The sequence below is a fragment of the Dipodomys merriami genome, unplaced genomic scaffold (genome assembly GCF_024711535.1).
Source record: "Dipodomys merriami isolate MVZ:Mamm:240054 unplaced genomic scaffold, mDipMer1.0.p SCAF_30, whole genome shotgun sequence".
In the NCBI taxonomy this organism is placed as follows: domain Eukaryota; kingdom Metazoa; phylum Chordata; class Mammalia; order Rodentia; family Heteromyidae; genus Dipodomys; species Dipodomys merriami.
In genome coordinates this window covers 15570001-15588594 of record NW_027204493.1, presented here as the reverse complement: position 1 = coordinate 15588594, position 18594 = coordinate 15570001, and the positions used below count along the sequence as shown (strand labels likewise).

The window sequence follows — 18594 nt, the reverse complement described above, 5'->3', positions numbered from 1 at the left end:
AAAAAAACCAAATGGCTATGTGGTATTCCTTGATATTGAAGCTCACAACAATTATGCCTCAACTTTTTTTTAATGTCAGACAAGTAATGTGTCCACGTTGTAACAAGGTTTAGAGGGAGGCACATGCCACGCAAGTGTGTGAAAACCCAGTCATCCCGCTTATGAACCGAAAACTCAACTCTTAGGCAATGTCCACCTAAACTTAATTTTCTCACATAAGCATAGGCATATCCATTATACTTTGAATTATATTTTTCATTTTATATTTGAATAATTATCTTCACTTATGCACTCACTAGATAGTTACCTGTTTAACAGCCATTAAAGTTCCAGTTCCCACATCTTGTGCCTGATAACAAGAAGAAAATGCTCCAAGGCCTATCTGCTGACCCTTCAGCCATTCAGTGTCTTCTCTATAAGGTTGTTTTGCTTTGGTATGTCCTGGAAGAGTCTCTGGTGTCTACATATGAAATAATAGCAATTTTCACTGTTAAAGGTTTTGTGAAAGTCTGGCAAAATACTACTCCTGGTGTATTTTCCTAAATCACTTACAAACTTGACTTCTGAATGAATGGTGTTGGCAATTGATGTATAATGTAGAAATAACAAACTTGGGAATCAACCAGAACTGTCTGTGAAATAGGTCAGTTGTACTGTTACTTAAATGATACAAAATTATTGTAAAACCTGCCTGCACTGATTAATTCATCTCATCTTAAAAGCAACACTTATCAATTAGCTTTATGATAACATAGTCCAAAGAAATTCCTTAATCTGTTAATGACTATACTTACGTCCTGTTGAATAATGATGATGTCTTCTCCATTTTCAACCTGTAGCTGAGGAACTATGGGGAGGGCATCCTGAGACGCTGACATTGCCATGGCAATTGCTAAAGCTTCTTCTTCTTCAGCTTCCATTTTTTCTTTGCACTTTTGATTATGATTCACATCATCTTTGTAGGTATCATCATTTTCTGCCTTCTCAGGAGACAGTACAGCAACTTCTGACTTAAAAGTAACAGTTGTGTCACTTGAAGGCATAGATGCTTCAAGAAGGTCCTCGATACTGGAGTTGAGCTCTGTATTGACATCTAATCTGCATTTCTCCTCTACTGGGGTGAATACTGTCTCTTCACTTGGTATAACAGCACTACTGCTATTGTTGCTACTGCCAAAGCTGTCATCACATTTGGAAGTACTATTCAGATCAAGTGTCATACTACTTTTGGAGGCATCTCCCTGTTTATTTGTGTTACCTGGCGTAGGTCGAGATGGCTTTGGCCTGTGTATGTTACTGGAGGGTAAAGGTCTTGATTGAGTGAAGATTGGGGAGAGTTTCTCTAAGTCTTTGCTTTCAGAATAGTTCCTCTGGAATTGTAGAGAAAATTTGCGCTGTGTTTGAGGAGATGCAGAAGATATTTTGCAGGGAACAAATCCCTGAGGTCTATGTTTAGAGACATCTGTTACAGAGCCAGCTGGTACTGATGGGGCAGATGAAGATGGGGTTGATGCAGTTGGGAACATTAAATGAGAATGAGAAGATAAAGGAGGGGAGTTCAAACACTGACTGTGGGGTCTGCCTTTTGTTTGAACCATAGGCTTTGGTTGTTCTGTTGTGGCTGAACTAGGAAGTCCTACTGAAATGCTTGTCAGTCTGTCAGAAATGTCCTCTGAACTGGCACTTAAACTTGTAGCATGTAATCCTTTTCCAGTTTTCTCTAAATGGACTGTGTGCTCAAGGGAACTGTCCTCTGGATAGCTGTTAGGGGCAGATGCCTGCAAATAGCTGTCCTGTTGACCATCCAAAGTGTCTTCTAGTCCCAACTGGATGGCCTCAGCAATTTCCACCTCATCAGCAATAGCCATCAAACGACGACGCATCCTGGTGAAGTGAGTGGAACTGGAGACACTAAGCATTTCTAACAGTTTTGAAAACACATTGGGTACTGCAGTAACCATTCTTGCAGAACTCAAATATATCCTTCGAGATAGCTTTCCCACCATGGAGTGGGAATTATCAATAGACTGCAAAGCAAAGGTTAAAAGGGACAGCAGCTTCTTATACCTGAAAAAAAAAAATCACGTTCAATTACAAGTTGTATTACTGAAAAACATATGCCAATTTAAAACAATTTATAGTATATACACTTCAAAATATATTGCACAATAAAGCATCCATAAATTTTAAATTAAATAGCCTAGACTTCAGGTTCTATGTTAATCAAAACCTAATTATTAGTAATTTATCTATGTTCTCTGACTCTTTCATAAACCCAAAATATGTCATTCTCAGGTTGTGTAGTGGGCAAGAGGAAAGTTAGATATTTACAGAAGATAAATCACCTGATTTCAACAGGCTCAGCTTGTGATACATCAGTACTGACAATATGAGGATAAAATTCAGCAGGAAATTCCAACAATAGTCTATCTATAAGACAAAGACGGCCCAGGAGTTCTTGCCAGTTGTTTGATTCAGTTTGGTTTCCAAGAATACAACTCAAGACATAATCAACACCACCAATACCAATGGATCCTACAAAAGTAAAAATAAAGGATGGAAAAATAGTGACATGAACATATAAAACAAAATATGATTCAATGATAAGGTCAACAAAAATAATCTGGATTACAGAATTTGCTAGATCAATTCATACTTCTAATGAGTGAATCAATTCACTCAATCTAATTGAGTGAATCAATTTATAAAATTATTTCAAAATACTGTAATAGTCCCATGAGAAGATTGTAAGATTAGAAAGGCTAAGAAAATCTTAACATGCTACATTAATTTTAAGTAAAAAATTATTACCAGCTTTAAGTATCTCTCTACCAACTGCCAATTCTCCTGCTTGCCCTTTACACAACTCCAAAAGTGTTGATATGGACAGTTGACTTGTGCGGCTAAAAATGAAAATAAATCAACATCAATTCTCGCACTAGGATAAAGTATCACTGATGTCAGAATAGGAATATAAAACCTGGTGAAAAAGTGGCAAGTAACATTTTAAAATTTCTTTTTAAAATTACTGTTAATATTTATTATTAGGTCTAAGTTAGTAAGAAGTTGAACCTATCATCTATGTTAAGCACAGTATCTTTAGTACTACCTTGTAGGCAACAAGAAGTGATTTAAATATTGAACCATGGCAAAAGACTTATTTTCATTACTGTGTCTTGTTAAAACAAAAAGAATGTACCTGGGCATCACAGCACATGTCTCTAATCCTAGCTACTTAGAATGTGGAGTCTAAAAGATCACAAGTTTAAGGCCAGCCCAAGTAAAGTTAAGAGTTTTTGAGGCTTGGGGGTGTGGCCCAAATGGTAGAGTACTTGCTTATTAGCATGTCTAAGGCCCTGGGTTCAATCCCCAGTACTGAAAAAAAGCAAGCTGATTCTGACATTTTTATTTTTGAACTTTAGGAATCTCTTCAAGTCTGGCTGTGTTGGGTAGTACATGCATATAATCCAAGCTACTCTTGGGTTGTAGGCAAGAGGACAGTGGTTCCAGGCCCACCTGGATAAAACAAAATGAGGGCCTGAGTTTATAAACAAACTTTGGAGCTAGGTTGTAGTTCAATAGTAAATGCTTGGTAAGTAAAAGGCTCTGGGTTTGATGCCAAGCACCACAAAAGCAAAACAAACCACCCAAGCCTTTATATTCTCCAAGTATCTTTACAATACTTCTTATGGTTTCAATCATCCAAGCAATTACCTAGGTACTCAACTTAATTTTAGAGTTTTGTAAGGTGAGAAATACAACATATGCTGTATCCACAGTGAAATTCTCAGGAAATTACCTACCCTGACATTGAAAAATGTCATTTATCAAGTTTGTTAATTTTCCAGCTATACTATTTTGTTTAAGCAGCATGAAAAATCTCCAGTACTTTAAATTTGTAGGCTTATGTAAGAAAAAAAGTATGTAAACAAAACAAAGACTATGATAAAGAAACTAGTCAAAGCAAGGGACCCGATTTTTGAGATTCTGTAGCTAATTCATATAACTTGGAGATAAAGTGAAACCAAGGGAGAATTCATACTTTTTGCCACTCAGGATCTGCTAGGATGTAAGAGATGATAATTGTGAATCTAAATTGCTGTATTTAGTAAATGAAGTGACTGTTTTCTTTACTTCATGAAAGGGGTGAACACAAGAAACCTTGGTCTAACAAAAGCATGGCTGTGATCATTTGTACTGTCTCAACACCTAACACTTCATACCTTTTTCTCCAGGTTGGATTATTCTTAATTCATGTCAATTTTCAAGGACAACAGGAATATATGAAACTTTAAAAAAAAGTCATAGTTACAGTAAAATACTATTATACTGAAAATAATGTAATGGGGCCATTTTCTGATCCAGGTAAGGCCTGAGGAGGTATAAGATGATTGATTCCTCACTACAATAAGATTATTCCTTTTGGAGATATGTACCAACTAGTATTCTTATCAACTGGACTTCAGATTAAGAATACTATTTAAGAGAAACAATCACTATACAAAGAAGTGCAGGTCCATTCAGTTTGATAGTCTGGCTTTGCTTTCTTTTTCTCTAGCTCTTAAGAGCTTTAAGTGCTATATTTTAATTTCAAATCTCACATTAGAGAACAGTTTTCAAAGATTCATTGATTAAATATGTATCAAATAATAGGCTTGGTGCTAGGAACTTTTAGTACCACACAGTTTCAAATGGGTTCCATCAAAAAGGTCTTACCTATTGGCATCTGCACACTTGACTAGGATGGTGTCAACAACTGGTCGGAGAAGTCTCTGAAGTTTGATTCTTTCTGCCAAACTGTGGCAAGGAGTATATACCAGCATGGCTCTCAATGTTTTCTGAGGAGAAAAAACTAAAGGTCAGTTTAACTATGTTTATAAAACATGAGAGACAGGGTCTAATCTGAGCAATCAAATAAATAGTGATAGGAGTAGGATTCTGACAAAAAGCAGGGGTAATCAAAGCAATAAGAAACAATGACTTTTTACAATGTAATAAGCATTATGATTAGGGGGTTCTAAAATACACATCAAAATCTAACAAGTAAATAAGTATTTGAATTATTTTGTAGGTGAGTGAACTAAAGTTTAAGAAATCTTAGTTTTTTCTAAAGTTGTACTACTTGCAAATGGGAAGCCTAGGATTTGAATCAAGGATTCCCCCAATGTGCTCTATATACTAATTGCCTACACTTATTTTAGTTTATCTAGTATGTTATTCATATGTTCTAGTTGTGATGATAATTTCTGAAGTTACTCAATCTGGCCCCAAAACTGTGTTCAGAGCCATCATGCTAAATTTCTCCTGAAGATTCATGAGTTCCAACTGTTAGGACATGGATCAGAATAAAAGATTGCAAGAAGAGATGGAATTTTGGCATTAGGCTAGATAGAATTATTTTAAAGCTGTGATTCTGCAGTGGGGCTAATTTTGAATGCCAAGGATTATTTGTCAGTGCAAGGAGACACCCTTAGTTGTCATGATGGGGAGGACTGTATAGGTAAGGTAGGGAAAGGTTTGTTTTTGGTATCTAATGTACAGAAGCCATGCATGCTGTTAAATATCCTACATAGCACAAGACAGCACTGTGGTTCCACCTGTTTCTGATCAATATTATGTGGCCAAGGGCAATAGGGTCAACGTTGAGGAAAAGTGGTCTAGAAAGAGACACACTCACAATGGAGGTAAAATTAGTCTCTAACTCTACATCACTATTCCATTCAAGAAAGAACATCTAACAAGATAGATCAGAAAAAACTGTGTCTGAAGGCTGGGAAGGTGGCTCAGTGGTAGAGCGCTTGCCTTGCATGCATGAGGCCCTGGGTTCGATTCCTCAGTACCACACAAACAAAAAGAAAAAAAGCCAGAAGTGGCGCTGTGGCTCAAGTGGTAGAGCGCTAGCCTTGAGCTGAAGAGCTGAGGGACAGTGCCCAGGCCTAGAGTTCAGGCCCCAGGACCAGACCCCCCCCCCCCAAAAAAAAAACAAGAACAAAAACAAAACAAAAAACAAAAAAACCTGTATCTGACACTGAACCCTCTTCTCTGAAAGTCTTCTGAATTTTAATGTTTATTAAAATTAAGCAAAATTTTTATTAAACATAAATTATCCTTAAAGTCAACACAATATCAAAACATTTTAAATTTAACTTTACTGTTCCATAATATATTTTTAGTCATGTATGAGAAACCTGCTGAAGGAAACATGAATATCAAGACACTGTTACTTGAAGGGAGAAAAGCAAACAGTACCTTAGATAACCTGAAAAGACTAAAATCAGTAGAATTCAAACTTTACCACTGAGCCACCTTCCCAGCCCAAGTAGCTTTATTCTGTTTGTCAGTATTTAGCTCTGGCTAGCATCAAACTCGTAATACTTATCCCTCAGCCTTCTGAGTGCTGGGATTATAGGCATACATCACCATGAACAGTTGCTGCCTTACTGAATATTAAAAAACAACAGTCTATAGGACAATCATAAGGATATGGTTAGGAAATAAAGCTACTTACTAAAGCAGCAACATACACTTTGTAGACAGGGTCAGCACAGACTATTGACAAGACACTGCAGCATGCCTCCACTACGTCTCCTGAGATGTTGGTTTGGGAAGATCCGCTGAAGGCTCCAGCACTTGGGCTGCCTCCACCACTGCTCCCAGAACTTCCAGTGCTCTCCCCATTCGCCAACAACAGGGCCCCACTAACATCATGGGAGAGGCGCCTGAGGGCCATTTCTCTTACATTCCAGTTTCTAGAAAATAAGCAGCCAACGAGTTCCATTCCGAACACCTATATAAAACAAATACATGTGAAGAGAAATGAATGAACCCATACTATAATATTAAGTACAATTTTTTGATTATTGAAGAAAAATTGGGCCAGGTATGGTGGTATATGCCTGTCCATAATCCCAGCTACTCAGGAGATGAACATCAGGAGGATTGTGGTTTAAAGCCAGCCTGGGAAAAATTGGCAAAACCTCATTTTAGCAAAAAACTGGGAGTGGTGGAGTATGTATCTTGATCCCAGTTATTGGGAGACACAGGTAGAAGGAATTATGGTCCCAACTGGCTCCAGGCAAAAACACAAGACCTTATCCAAAAAAAATAACTAGAGCAAAAAGGCCAAGAGGTATGGCTCAAGGGCCAGAGTGTCTACTAATGCAAGTATACCAGGAGTTCAAATCCTAGTACACACACACACAAAATAAAAATCTTTCAAATCCAGAACCAAATCAACACTAGGTGCCAGTGGCTCATGCCTGTAATCCTAGCTATTCAGGAGGCTGATATCTGATGGTTGAGGTTCAAAGCCAACCTGAGTAGAAAACTCCGTTAAGACTCTTATCTCCAATAAGCCACTCAGAAAAAGCAGGAAGTGGCACTGTGGCTCAAGTGGTAGAGTGTTAGCCTTGAGCACAAAGAGGCTTGAGGATAGCACCCGGGCCCTGAGTTCAAGCCCAGGATTGGAAAAACAAAACAAAACAAACCAGAGCCAAATCAAGACAGGCACTAAAGTGAGGTTTTAAGACATGGATTAATACTTCCCTCAGAGTGACAGTGGTACTTACTGCTAGCATATATTTATTTGATTTTATTCAAAAGGATAAAAAATAGGCGAGGCTATGATGAGGTAAAAAGAACTACAGAAAAAGAAGTCTGTATAAAAGTAGCAAGTCAAAAAGCTAAGGGACAGCCCAGGCCCTGAGTTCAAAATCCAATATGGAAACAAACAAAAAACCCTAAAAAACAAAAATAAATAAAAACCAGCAAAGGACAAAGTTGTACCCAGAATAATGTATACACTGTTACAGCCCTCACTACCAGGTCTGAAAAGCCTCAGAATCTCTATAGAAAAACAGTATTGACATTATGGGTCAATTATCTAAAAGCAAGCTCACTATCAAAGATAAGTTATTATGTGAAAAAATGTTAAGTATTTATGACTAAGTAAGTCTGGGGAAAACAAATGATGACCTATTTACATGTATTTTGATATAAAGGGACCACAAAGGAGAATAAAACACTATCCCTATAATAGATTTTCCTTCCTGGATTGGGGTACTGAGGTTTGAACTCAGAACCCACACTTGCCAGGCAAGTGCTACTACTATTTGGGCCAGCCCTGCAGTCCTCAAGAAGTAATTGTTTTACCTGCTTTTCCAATTCCTTATATGATAGCTTAAATTAAAGCTTGAGTAAAGAAAATATAGACAATGGTTTTAAAAGAGTAACAGCTAATAGCTCAGAACCAGCTCAAGAGTAAAAGATTCCTGAAGAAGCAGGTGAGGGCCCACATAAAGCGACATTTATAAACCAGATAAAAGAACTAAGAGGTCCATATTTTGTGGATTTTTATAAGATTCATAATGGTCACAACATGTTGAAATAGCGAATTCCAAAGCTGTTGTACTATAAAGGTCACAAAAAGTTAAAAAGGAAATTCTGATGAGAGAGATGCTTAGTGAATTAATGCATCTATTCATGAATTTAATAGCATTTAATATCACTTTAATAGACTATCAAAACAATTTTACATCACTGCTGTTTACTGGATCTTAAAGTAACACACTAAACAGCAATCAAGAAAATCATTATAAAGCAAACACCCAGCTCAACTTCTATGTAATAAGGATGAAAAGAGTTGAAAAATGTAAACTTGACTTTACAAACAAGAATGCCTAATACAAGGTAAATATCATATTTGTTTTAGCTATCCTCTCAGCCAAGAGCTCATTACATGCTCTTGAGATGCAGAAATGAGAAACTGTTTAAGTGGTAGTAAATAAGAAACATGGCAGAATTTGTTGGTAAGAATGGGGATTAAATATTGGAAAAAGCACTGAAGAATTCCAGTTTCTTTCTTTTATGTTTGTTCAGGAAGAAATGTTTCTAGAGATGAGATGAGAAATTCTGAAGGATGTTTGAAGCTTAAGCTGTATAGTAAGCAGGAAAATATTAATACCAGAAGTAAAATTAAAATTGTTAGTGGACTAAGAGTCATGATAAAGGTAAACAAAAGCCTTCAATATAAACTACTAAGGACAGGGGACAGACATAGTTTGTGTCTGTCAGGGGACAGACACAAACTGATATTTCTGTAAGTTTCTTGACAATGAAAACCAGAACTACTTACCTGAATCCACGGCTCAGCTAAATCTTTATAAGCAGGAGGGATCTGCTGAGTTCCATAATGAGTAAGGTTAAAATTGCTCTCTTGAGTCCTTCTTTGTGATCCAGCCAAAGTCTGCTGCTGTACTGTTCGCAGGGAAGAAGGGGAATCCACGGGGCTTGACAACTCATGGCTGAAAAAAACAAATAACAAAAAGCTTGTTAAAAACATTAACAGATTTTAACTGCAATCTGGGAATTGCATTTTTGTTTTGAGACAGTCTTGCTTTGTAGCCTGGTATGGTCTTCACATACAATTCTCTTGGTTCCCCCTCCCAAGTGCTGAGATTACAAGTATGCACCACCATGCCCAGCTAGAGAGTATTTTACTTTTTAAAATTAAACATATATATGCATATATATGTAATGAATTCAAATTAATTACCTGTAGAAATCATGGGATCTCCATTTAGACCTACAAAGGGGACATATTAAAGGTTCTCTATTTCTTCTACATTCTTCTGCCCCTGAAAAATTAAAAATAAAATCTTACAAAATGTAAATGTTTAACGTAAGTATTTTATGTCACACTGTTCATAAGGGTTAGTACAGGACTGATAAAACATTAATCTGACAGCAGGCAAACAGCAGGTTAAATTATTCTTATAATTGTATGTTTTACAAATCCTGTTTTTACTAGTTATGACGACACACACTTAGCTTATTGTCTTTCAAACTGTTCTGCCTCACTTGATTACCTGGCCTGGTCATACATTCTAAGACTTGCTTTGACATTCCCTTTTCTGTACAGCCTGCCCAAATCTTCCTCTTCTTTCTCCCCCACTATGTACATCTTCCAGGTTGGAACATTTTTTTTTTTTTTGTCGGTCATGGGACTTGAGGGACAGCTGAGGGCGCTGTCCCTCAGCTCTTCAGCTCAAGGCGAGCGCTCTACTACTTGAGCTACAGCGCCACTTCCGGTTTTCTGGTGGTTTATTGGAGATAGGAGTCTCACGGTCTCTCCTGCCCGGGCTGGCTTTGAACCGCGATCCTCAGATCTCAGCCTCCTGAGTAGCTAGGATTACAGGCGAGAGCCACCAGCGCCCGGCGGTTGGAACATTTTTAAACTCTGTGCATGCCTTCCATTTCCATGTGGATCACACTACATGGATTTCTTTGCTCACATAAATTATTTCCTAAAAGATCCGACTCCAATTTGCTGAAAACTTTACCTACGCCATAGAGAGACTTTTTCCCCTGTTCTCACTGATCTCCCCAGAAGCCATGTTACAATCCTAAGCATGGTAGTTAGCTAGAGAGTAACTCTGTTGAGTGAGTACAGGGAGAAGTCACCTACAGATTGACATGCAGTGGTGGTGCAGCTTGTTCCTACAGCCATCTTCACATACTGTAAGACTTTCCTCATCAAGCATGCCCAATAAGCAAATGGGACACATCTGCTCCTCCTCATCTTTTATGCTGTAAAGGGAAGCAAAAATACTAAGTACAAAAGAATATAAGACAGACTTACACCATATGCTAATCAGAACTATCATTCTTTACAATCTGAATACATAAATTAGAAATTCTTGTTTAAGAGTGTCTTCTATTATTTTGCAGGATACTTGGATCTCCTATTAAAACATAGTAACTTTAATCAGATTCACATACGGTATATCTGTATATCATGGGAATGAATATAGTTTGTCTTTGCTATAAATCCAATCAACATGTAACTTATAATCTGGCAAAGAGATTTGTACCCCTAAAACTTGAGATCCTTCTTCAGCACCTCAAATGCTGGCATTAAAGATGTATAGCATTATACTTAGCTGTTTTTCATTTTTTTCTTTTTGTGCTGGTATTAGGGCTTAAATTTGGGGTCTTACACTCTTACTTGACTTGCTGCTTGCTCATGGTTAGCACTCTACCCACACCTTGAGCCTGGCATTTTGTTGATTCATTAGAAATAGTTTCAAGGCCTTTTATTTGCCTAGATTGGCTTTGAATTTTGATACTCCAAGCTCTTGAGTAGCTAGGATTACAAGTAGGTCACCAATGTCTGGGTTTCACAGTAAAAAAAAAAAAAATCCAAACATCTGTCAATGGGCACTTGGGTTGCTTCTACCATGAATATAATCTTTAGATGGTGGCAAATTTTCTAGATTGATATCAACTAGCAGAACCTTGATATCCAAGGGTATATGGTTCTAGAGAGACCAGATGTTGAAAAACAGCTAATGTTCAGTATGTACAGAGAGTTCAGTACTGGATTATAGATGATTCAGTTTCCTATAATGATGCTCAACTGCTAAAGACATGCTTCTTCAACAAATTTAAAATCTTAACTTTTTCCCCCCTTTGGTGTTGGTCTTAGGGCTTGAACTCAGGGCCTGGGCTCTTGTCCCTGACTGTTTTTGCTCAAGGCTAGTGCTCTACCACTTGAGCTACAGCTCCACTCCAGCTTTTTGGTGGATAATTGGAGAGAAGTGTGTCCATGGATTTTCCTGCCCAAGCTGGCTTCAGGTCTCAGCCTCCTGAGAAGCTAGGATTGTAGGTGTAAACCATTGGTGTCAGGCCCTAAAATTTTCACTGTAATTATTTCACTTTCAACACCCTGCTTTTTGGGCATCATTTACTTCTCTGGGAAGCAATTTTCACAAAATTAAGGGCAAGAAGACAGGGAAACAATTTGAACACAATGTGGGACTGATAAGAGCTTTTCCATATCCACCCAGCTGTGTAATATGCACATGGGAATTTAAATTGTGTGTAGTATTTGGGGCTTGAACTCAGGGTCTTGTGCTCCTGCTTTCCCCCCCACTCAACTCAAGGCCTGGGTGTTGTCCCCGGGCCTCTTTGTGCTCAAGTCTAGCGCTCTACCACTTGAGCCACACTGCCACTTCTGCTTTTTTCTGAGTAGTTTATTAGATATAAGAATCTCATGGCCTTTCCTGCCTGGGCTGGCTTCAAACCTCCAATTTCAGCCTCCTAGATAGCTAGGATTACAGGCATGGACCACTGGCATTCAGCTTGCTTAGCTTTTTCTCAAGACTGGCAATCTACCACTTGAGCCACACCTCCATTTCTGGCATTTTGCTGGTTAATTGAAGATAAGAGTTTCATGGACTTATCTTTGGGCAGGTTCCTCTTTGGAGTTTTATTATTTATTTTCTGGTGAGGTTTTATTAATTATATTTGGTAAGTATTTTCAATTTGTCCTAATTCTCTTAATTACTGCTTCTAAAGTATCCCTTACAATTTTTAGGAAATTAGCTAGGTGCTGGTAGCTTGTGCCTGTAATCCCAGATACTTAGGTGGCAGAGATCTGAGATCACTGTTAAAATGAGGGGTAGGAGAATAAGTCCTGAGTCAGGAGCCTAGACACCCAAGTTCTGGTTATGCTTTCACTCGAATGAATAGCATGGAATATAATAAAGTTCAAATGAATTACTATAACATTAGTCACTTGAAAAGAATTTTACGTTTGTCATTCTGGGCTTCTTGTCAGATACTCAAGTTTATGAATTCATTCTGTTAGGCAATGAAAAGCTTGAGAAGATTTTTAAGTATCTACTGTGACTAATACCTACTGCTTCTCTGAGTTACAATCTATCGGCCTATTTAGAACATGCTTATATTCTCACAGGTAAAACAGGTTGTAGAGGACTCTCCGAAGATGCCTATGAAAGTAGTGCAATGTTATGCAATTTAAAATCTTATAGTTGAAAGTGGTTTCGGAGAACCACTTTGACTTCTGTATAGATTACTTATAGAAGAATAGCAGACCTTTCCTTCCATCTCTCAGTTTTCCCTCAACTTCATCATTTGTGATAAAACCTATCTAAGAAGACTGTTGTAAGAATAGAATAATGTACCTGGTGGTTGGCAAGGTAATGATTGGGAGTACCTACTTACAATTTTGTATTGGCCACCTGATTTTCCATATAAAATACACATTCATGTGCCATATGCAATGCTGTAAGTTATTTATTTACTTATTTGGTGGAACTGAAATTTGAACTCAGTACCTGATAGATAACTTCTCTACTACTTGAGCCATGTCTCCATGCTTTAGTTCTCAGACAGAATCTGAAACAAGGCTCTATCTAAGAGATAGGATAGACCCTGAAAACCAACCCCATACCATGATCCTCCTACTTATGACAGATATATACCACTACACTCAGCTTATTGGTTGAGACAAGGTTTTGTTAACATTTTGCCTTAGGCTGGCCTCTAACCATTATCCTCCAGATCTTCTACTTACCAAATAGTTGGAATTGTAGGCATGAACCAACCAAGCCTGGCCCTTCAATGTTGCAGTTTTTTTTTTTTTTTTTTTTTTTTTGTCGGTCGTGGGGCTTGAACTCTGGGCCTGGGCGCTGTCCCTCAGCTCTTCAGCTCAAGGCGAGCGCTCTACCACTTGAGCTACAGCGCCACTTCCGGTTTTCTGGTGGTTTATTGGAGATAGGAGTCTCATGGTCTTTCTTGCCCGGGCTGGCTTTGAACCGCGATCCTCAGATCTCAGCCTCCTGAGTAGCTAGGATTACAGGCGTGAGCCACCAGCGCCCGGCTCAATGTTGCAGTTTTTAGAACAAAATGTCCTCAAATGATCTTTAATATCCTTTATCCTTAATTTTAATATGAAAGCCAAGATTTAATAGTGAAATTATTCTGAGCAATGTAACTATACACACACATATGTATTTTAACATCCTAAAATTAAAAAGTTAACACTACATTAATGCTTACTTCTTTAAAAAATACTAACCTGTTTTCTGAACTAGATGTAGAAGTACTAGATGAGGACAATGTATGAGAATTGGACATGCGTGAAACAAACTTCTGGATGGTGTTACGAGATGGAGCTTTGATTCTTGAGCTACGTCTACTATGATATTTCTGGAACAAACTCTCAACCTAACATTGGGAAAAGACAATGTCAATGATAAATGAGCCACAATTATAAATATATATATATATATACATATGTATATATAATAGTTTTAGAGGTTGAGGTTGAATAATTTTTTATTTGTACCTATTTTTAATAAAGCTGATTTAAGAGAAAGAGATTCAAAATAAGAACACATGTAGTTTACAAAGGACAATTATTTTTATAGAAAGTGTTTCTCAATTTAGAAGGAAAAACGTTTATTATTCAATAAATTATAAAGACACTTAAAATATTTAATTATACTTTCAAAAATGTTAGTTATCTATTTAAATTTAGTACTCAAGGAAAAATTTCAGTAAATGTACCACAAAAATTTGCTGTCAGTTTTACCTATAACATTTATTTTTAAAATTACCTCAAAATTCTTTAAAGTTTTTCTCCACAACATAGGGTCTGAAGGTTCTAGCTGAAACACCCGGAGCATAACAAACAGCAGATGAATGCAAAATGTCCCACGCCCACAGCTGCAGTTCTGAAGAAGTCAGAGAAAACCTCTGCATTAATAAATCTGTCATTCAACTAAAACCTCTAAGCTGATCACTTTGTTTTATAGTATAAGTTTATTTTACTAAAGTTTCTTCTAATTTATAATCTTCATTATCTTCATATATGTCTACTGACAGTTCTATGAATTGACCTATTTTCAATGAACTTAGTAAGTACATAAAATTTATCCTACTTAAGGTACTGTCCTAGTAAAAACCTCGTAAATACATCTTGGAAAAATATTTATTAGCCCAAAATACAGTGAAACTCACTCTAGTTTACTAAAGGGAATTAACTGTACTCAGTTTAATAACTGTATAAGGTTTGGTATATGGCTTGGTAATAGAGCACTTGCATAGTATGCCTGAGTCCCAGGGTTCAATCTCCAACACTGGAATGAACAGAACAACAAAAAGAACCTTATAGGTAAACAGGAATTAGTAAATGTAAAATAGTGACAAACCCTACCTGTGGCCCAATAAAAACGCGGTATTTATTGTCGGGGCTGTCGCCTCCAATCAAGAAGGAGTTGGGTCCTATTTGCTGCAGTAAGTAAAGCCTGGCCCGCATCACTTTGTTCACACGGCGGCTGGTCTCCTCGGGGCTGTACGGGGAAAAGCCATCTGGTGAAGGGGCTCTTCGGGGTGGTGTGGTTCTGCCACTCTGAAACTTTATTCACAATATTGGTTTGTATTAGGTAACTTTCTCACTCTTGATAAGAAACTAACCCAACAAAAAAGGTCATACTGAACAGTCACATGGCAGACTAAATTCTGCAAAACTACCCCAGTGTGTAAAGTATAATGAAACAATGTCAGGCAAGATGTTGCTGTCTGACAAACTTGTCTTGGGAGGACTTTTAGCATTTTAGTTATTCCCACAACTGGGGCAGAGAAATACAACCATATAGTAATTGATAAATTACTCTATAAACATCTGAATTCCTTGAAATATATTAAATAAACCAAAATTAAAAGTGAACACCAAAAACAGGCAAAATGACTGTCTAGAGGTAAAAACTAAATATCCCAAGTTTCACCATAGATTCTTCTTCAATTAAAACATCTTACTGGAATATATTTTAATACTTTCTACTTTGTTTATTAAGCAGTACGTTTATAAGTGGTGTTGAGATACGATAGTACTATTTTAAAAAACTCAGTATTTGGCAGTACTAAATTTAGAATTGTATTTAACTATTATGTACTAACACTCATGAATAAAGTGGCCTAAAATACAATGTAAGAATTAGATAAGGAAAGATGATGCAAAAAAAAAAAAACAAAACACCCCCAAAAATATCTTACTGGAGATTGGCAAAAACTCCTGTGGTTAGAGTGGTTAGAATATGGTTACCACATTCCATATTTTCTTAAAACCTGGTCTTCCCATCAATACCAGTGGGAATTCTGGTTGCTTTGGACACTTGGACTCAATAGTTAATAAAGTTGGAAAGAACATGAAGCCACCAGAACTCTTTGGTAAATGTAAAGAATACAGTTGCTCTGGGAAACAATACAGCAATTCTTCAAAATATTTAAGGTATCACCCAGCAACTCAATACCTAGGTATGAACCCATGAGAAATTGAATGTATGTCTACCCAAAATCTTATATAGAAATCTTCACAGCAACATTATCCATAATAACCAAAAATAGGAACAACCCAATTAGGCTTTTTTATAGAAAGCTAGATAGATCGACAGAATCAAAAAAATACCATTCTGCAAATGAAAATTGAGTACTCATGCATACTGTAACAATAATGAACCATGAGAATAAGTGAAAAAAACTAGTCATAAAAGACTATCCATTAATGATTCCATTTATATCAAATGTCCAAAAGTGGCAAATATATAGTGAGACAGAAAACAGATTAGTCACTGCCTAAATCTCGGTTAGAAACTGCTGTTAACAGGAAAACTTTATAGAAAAGAAACTTAACAGTATATTTGAAACAAGAATAATTCATGAATCAATCAGGCAGCACTCAAAACCAGAGGAGTCTCAGGGAACTTTGATTTAGCACAGTGAATAGCTTGCTTTTATAGGCTACACACTAAATTGAGTAAAAAAATTACTGAACTGTCTGTAGGGAGACATTTGCCTTCTCTGGGCATGTATGATGGAAGTCTTAGTAATATAACCACTAGGCTGGTTGGTTGATTTATTGAAGCTTGGTCTGATTTCTAAGTACAGAAACAACTCCAGTTACTTATTTTGATTTGAAGTGGGCTTTTTTTTTGACAGAAGGAAGCAAGGGACGTATATCTTGGGTACTAGCAGTAGCAGATGCAAAGGGCAGCAGATAAGTCCTGCTGAGCTCCTCTCAGTTCTCCTACTCATGAGTTATATGGTAACTATCATATTTGTAACAAAATTGTGCCTTTAAAAAAGAAGGATTTAAGTGCTTAGTAATTTCAAATCTGAGGAAAACCAAAAGTCCTTGATGTGGTCACTGTCTCAATCACTTTTCCCATTCACTCATTTGCTATCCAAGCTGGGAAAGGGGTTTAATATGCATTCCCACCACTGTACAAGTCTCTCATGAACACAACCCGAGTTGCAAGCTGAATTACTTTTCTATATTAAATCATATACAGAGTATATCTGTTTTGTTATTAAGGCACCGAGAAGTGGGCCCACTGTTTGTGGTTTTGTTTTGTTTTTTGGTGGTCCTGGGGTTAACTCAGGGCTTTGTACTTGGTAAGCAGGTATTCTATCACTTGAGCCTGTTTTTTGCTTTAGTCTCATGTTTTTGGCTAGGACTGGTGATCCTCCTACCTACATCTCCCACACACTACGTAGATTATAGATGTGTACCAACAGGCCCTGCTTGTTTTTTTTTTTTTTTTTTTTTTTTGAGATAAAATCAAACTTTTTACCAGTTAATCTGGTAAATCTGGGTTAATCTGAAACCACCATCCTCAAGATCACTGCCTTCTGAGGGGATTACAGATGTGAACTATCCTATCCAGCCAAAAAGAGGTTTCATAAAGCCACTATCTTTTCCCATCATTTCTTAAAATCCAGATGATATATTTTACATTTTGAATGGATCTTATGGATAATTTTGTTTTATCACATACTGATCATTTGGAAAATACTGGCTTACCACATTATAGAGATCTTTTAAATTTTCACAAATGGAATAGTCTTATTTAATTCACCTTAAGGAAAATATCTATCAAATACCCATGTGTTAGTCATTCTTTCAAATAGTAATATTGTTCTATGTAAATGACTACTAGTTTGCAATTTTTATATCTGCATTAATGTTTTTATTTGAATAAATTACTGAGTTTGGGGGTATAGAAGAAACACTTTACACACAGTTCCCATTTCCTTACCCAATAGTAACAAGCACATATTTAGTAACAATTGAGACTTAGAAAATTAATTTCTATTTCTTTGACAAAGGCATTCTTCAATGAAAATAACTCTTGCCTTAATTTGAAGGCCAATACTTGATAATGAAGTATACAGATTCTAGCCTCAGCCTCAACTGTGGTGAAGGCACTGGCAGATTTACCCACCACTGAAATTACTAATGCAGTGAAAGAGGCAGACAATTTATCAGTTTTAACATAGAACTACTATTCATCCAGTAGACTCCCAGTAAGGAGTCCTTCCCCTCACGTTCCATTAGTCTTTAGATCACACTTTGAAAAGTGCCACACTAAAAGTTGGCTGGAAAACCATTTCTGTGTTATAAATGAGTCTGTCAAAATGTTTACTTACAGGCACTGGGGAAACTCGCTTTCTCCTTACTCCTGGAGATTCTGATTTCACGGTACGACCTGATGGGGAGCTGCTGGGAGATGGGCTGCGTCGGCCCTTGGGGGCTGGTGAAGTGGCACTGGCCCGGCCTTCTCCTTGAGACTCAGCCGGTAAGGTATTTATTTCGGATCCATCTCCTTTAATAGGGATTGGTTTTACCACCTGAATGAAAAGTATTCAATATTTTGAATATTTAAAAATATGAAAGTATAATTGGACATCATAGAAAATAAACTTTTTGTTTTTATTAGTCTTACTTAT

General features: G+C 37.0%; 1 protein-coding gene and 1 non-coding gene across 3 annotated transcripts in view; both read right to left on the bottom strand.

Annotated features, from left to right (window-relative positions):
- The window catches only part of Map3k1 (mitogen-activated protein kinase kinase kinase 1), a 70594-nt gene that overhangs the window by 10503 nt on the left and 41497 nt on the right, over positions 1–18594 (bottom strand). For both annotated transcript variants that reach the window (XM_070041197.1, XM_070041198.1), the window contains exons 3-15: positions 18295–18495; positions 15023–15223; positions 14424–14540; positions 13883–14031; positions 10466–10587; positions 9554–9635; positions 9134–9302; positions 6509–6787; positions 4717–4838; positions 2812–2903; positions 2346–2535; positions 795–2067; positions 308–460 (exon numbers count right to left, since the gene is read on the bottom strand). In XM_070041197.1, the coding sequence (XP_069897298.1) occupies positions 308–460; positions 795–2067; positions 2346–2535; positions 2812–2903; positions 4717–4838; positions 6509–6787; positions 9134–9302; positions 9554–9635; positions 10466–10587; positions 13883–14031; positions 14424–14540; positions 15023–15223; positions 18295–18495 (3150 nt within the window). The remainder of the gene's footprint in view (positions 1–307; positions 461–794; positions 2068–2345; positions 2536–2811; positions 2904–4716; positions 4839–6508; positions 6788–9133; positions 9303–9553; positions 9636–10465; positions 10588–13882; positions 14032–14423; positions 14541–15022; positions 15224–18294; positions 18496–18594) is intronic.
- Positions 74–175, bottom strand: LOC138840828 (small nucleolar RNA U13). Its single transcript, XR_011376235.1, has one exon. It is a non-coding gene; the product is annotated as a small nucleolar RNA U13 (small nucleolar RNA).